Raw genomic sequence first — 4197 nt, 5'->3', positions numbered from 1 at the left:
TGCCTGTGAGCAAAATAGTAATTGTTACGCACATACCATTCCAAACTTAGATAAAAATTGAGAGATCATATGTTACAGTGTTATCTTATACGAAAACGATCCTCAAAGAAATGTGGACGACTTCAATTATGATACGTTTGTTCATTTTGGAGAGTTTTCAAAAGCTACAATTGGGTTAAATGCCAAAGTCCAAAATGGTCTATCTGTTTTTTAAGGTTAAATTTAACACTCAACAACACAAAGTATTTAACAGAACAAATTGAAAAGTTTATTATTTGTTTTATTCCTTTTAAAAATGCGGTACATTAACACAACCCATTTGTTACTCAACTTATAAAATGAAGTATATGGCGTTAAATGTTAAATTCAATAGTTCTTTGAAAGTATTGATTGATGCAACTGTTAATGGAAATATAAATTATTTACAAAAGTATAATATAATATTTAAACAATAAAACTTCTTGAGATGTATTTGAGGAAAGAATATTAGACGAATTGTTAATTAAATAATTAATACTTAAACGATGACTTATTTTTGAATGTTTGATTCAATACTTTGTTCAGGTATATCATCAAAATCAAATTCAAACTTCTCGAGACCCCAATTGACATCTATCTCACCCATTCCATCACATACAATTGATGGTCTAAACCTTCTTCTATAATATGAAACAGCCAGCAAGAAGTGCCCATTCTTTGTGAAAAATATCAATTTCTTATCAGCCAAATACCCACATCCCATGACACCTCCATTCTTAAATCTTTCAGTTATATTTTCTCCTGTTCCTTTCATATTATACATCTTTCCATCATCCGAGTGCATTCCAACAGCGCCTTCTTTCCACCCAACATGATTTCTACATATTGGAAGGTTCAAATTAGTTTCTGAAACGCCCATTGAGACTACCATAGAACGTCCAATATCTTTTGCTACAATTTCTTGTAAAGTGACTTCAAAGTAATAAATTGGAGTTCTTTCAAAAACGACCGATGTTTTGGTGTGCCTCACAAAAACGTGTTCTTTGCTGCGCCAAAATCCAGTTGTGTGAATTGCCTCTTTGCCATTTGTCTTCTTTGTGAATGTGCTTTTCTGTTGTACAAACGACATTTCTGGCTCGACGTAAAATTGAAGTTTTTTAAATGTTTTCTGAAGCTTTTTGAGAAGCCTGGTATACGTGAATGTTGTGTGGTTCTCAATATCACAGGTGTTGGTGTGGAACATGTTGCTCAATGATTCAATAGCGTTGTCATCTGCGTCTTTGCTGAATGTTGTTTCTTTGTGATCAGAAGTATATTCACTTTGTTTTACAAGTGTAGATGGTGTATTTAATACAATCATTTTTAATTCGGCGACATCTTTCTCAAGTGTGGTAATGCGTTGGTCTCTTTTAGAAAGTTCGTTCGAATAGAATGCCATACATTCTTGCACTTGTTGACTTAACTGGGATATCAAGTCATATGTTTTACTCATTGTTATTTGGTTGTTATAAGATTTTTATCGTTTTATAATGAATTATCATATTAAACCATTTGAAAGAGAACCACTGATAATGTCTTGTGACGAAATTAGTCAAAATAACATATAGATGTTGAAAAAAATGATAATCAAAACTAAAATTTGATTAAATAATCAAATTTAATGATTAGTTTTATTTTATTTTAATAATAATATTGTTTGTAATTAAAATACAAACATTATCAAGTCAGATTTGATTGATACTAAACATCACAACATTGTTAAAATTAAATACAAACTGAATTGAATTTGTCTCTACAAACAAATAATTGTGTATATCATATATATATTGTTATTATATATTGTATTTATAAAAAAACAAATCATCACTATGATAATGGAACTATGAAATAGTAGATATTAAGATTACAAATATATAATTAAAAACATTTCATATATCTTTTTGGTCATTTTTAACAAAATTTAATGTTTCAAATGATAAAAGTTGTTTTTTATACTAAGTTTAAATAATATATTATGATAATAAAACAACATGATAATAACAATTTTAAGTTATTTTTTATAAATTTAATAAATATAAAAAACGTTTTTTAAGTCATTAAAATGTTTTCAAACATAAACCCATTATTTGAGTTTTATTTCACTGATAATTTATTTTTATTTTTATTATGATTAAATAAATAAGACTGATAAAAAACAATTATCATTTATTATGATAATTTTTAATATAAATAATAATAAAAGTATTTACAAGTTTTGATGAGACTTTAAATTTGATGAGACAATACATTGAATTATTTCAAAACAATAATAACCATGTGTTATAGTATTTATATTTTACAATTTATTACATAAATTGTGTTTAAACAATATAAAAACACCACTCTCAGTTCATTTGACAATGACTACTATTTATACATTTCATAATAACCGTACACTTATTCTTTTCACTCTTCCAAGCGGCGTGTGTTACAACGATATTAGAAACACCTTTCAAAAAGATGCATATTCAATTAAAAGTATCGAACTTAAAGGATCAACCGTATCGATCGTATTTCATGACCACTTTACTCCACTCAGAATTCATCAAACTAGAACATCATACAGAATTAAAAATGAGCCAATCCAAATTTATTGGAAGCTTTCAAAAAATGAACTTGCTTTGAGAGAAATATACCTAAACCTTTTTTGGCCTAAAACCCGAGTCTACAGATATGTCCGTTCAAGTCTGTGTGAGTATGTTCAAATCAAGTCATTTCATTTGACTTTTTATAAATGTGGTGTCTATTCCATCATCAAATTTAGCACATTTGAAGATGTCGAGAATGTCTTCAGGAACTATTCTGATATCAAAGAATAAATTGGCACCAAGAAATTTGGTGTTAAACATTACAAAGAGGAGACAGAGAAATATTTGGGTGTGATAATAAAAAACATCCACCACAACTAAATTGCAAATTCGAAATTTTTCGAGTACTTCAAATCATTTGAAAAACATCAAAAATTTCAACCTCTCGGAAATCAACACAAAGTTTAATGCCAAAGTGTTGTATGTGGAGTATTTCGAAGAAGATGACGTGAAAACGTTAATTGAAGAAGTTGATGGGAATGATGTCTTTAATTGTGACATGCCCCTTTCAGCCAGTTTTGTAAGAAGAAATACTAATACTAATATATTGGTTAACAAAACAGACTACAACAACAGAAAAGGTGTTGAAAACAGTTCGAAAAACAACAATTTATTTTTATATTAACTTTATCAACAAGACCAAATAATTTAATTAACATTATTTATTTTGTTTGATAATATGTTGTTATTTATAAATCGTAACTTAAAACTTACACAACGTAATTTGATTGTATTTTAATATCAAAAATCAACAATAATTGACTTTTGCTTTGTTTTTCATGTAAAAAACTTCAAATAATTATCAAACATACCCACAATATATTTACAATATATAACTAATTTATTATGTAACAACACACACTTAAAACGTCTGACTGGATGAGATTCGCTTACTGGATTTGTGTATTATTTTATGTCCACTGGACAAACCAGTTTCCATGGAATGCAAAAATAAAATATATATAAATAGGTTGTTTTTTATAGTAAAATTAATAAAATTTTATTTTGCTGTTTTTTTAAATGTTTGCGAAATTTTTAATAATTGGTATATATTACAACCATAATTATCATTTTAAACTTATTTAAGTTCAATGTAATACTTGTGTACAAAAAACAAATGCTAATAAAAAACAATACATAGTCGAGACATTATTATACAAATATAACAATTCTATAAATGACATGTTATAATGATTTCCACAACTAAATTTTAAATTAAAACTTGTTTTAAATATAGTATTTCACTAAAAACATTATCAATTTGGTTGTTAGTTTTGTTTTGTATTTAAATTTCGATTATAATATGTTACTTTAATTATTTGAAATTTTGATTTGTACAAATATACAATATCAATACAAATATAAACAATATTAAATCTTATTCAAAAGATACCAGTATTACTATTTAAAATAGTGATATTTTATTTTATAAATATAAAATAATCATAAATGCAATTATTATAATATTATTATGTAATAATATACATAAAATATAATTGTTGATTAAACATGATAACATCAAATCTTATTTTAATTTATTTATTGTAAGTAATTATACAGTCATGCGAAAAAGCTGTCGCGTTGGAAAAAC

At 26.2% G+C, this 4197-nt stretch overlaps 1 protein-coding gene across 1 annotated transcript; it reads right to left on the bottom strand.

Annotated features, from left to right (window-relative positions):
- Positions 1 to 529: 529 nt before the first annotated feature.
- EIN_303950 (hypothetical protein) lies at positions 530 to 1222 on the bottom strand (the record flags this gene model as incomplete). Its single annotated transcript, XM_004256654.1, has 1 exon — positions 530 to 1222. The coding sequence occupies one exon, from the start codon at positions 1220 to 1222 to the stop codon at positions 530 to 532; it is 693 nt and encodes a 230-aa protein (XP_004256702.1).
- Between the last annotated feature and the right edge of the window lie 2975 nt (positions 1223 to 4197).

Source organism: Entamoeba invadens, assembly GCF_000330505.1.
Source record: "Entamoeba invadens IP1 unplaced genomic scaffold scaff_1105074726231, whole genome shotgun sequence".
NCBI lineage: Eukaryota > Evosea > Mastigamoebida > Endamoebidae > Entamoeba > Entamoeba invadens.
The sequence above is the reverse complement of the archived record's forward strand: the minus strand, read 5'-3'. Positions and strand labels throughout refer to the sequence as shown.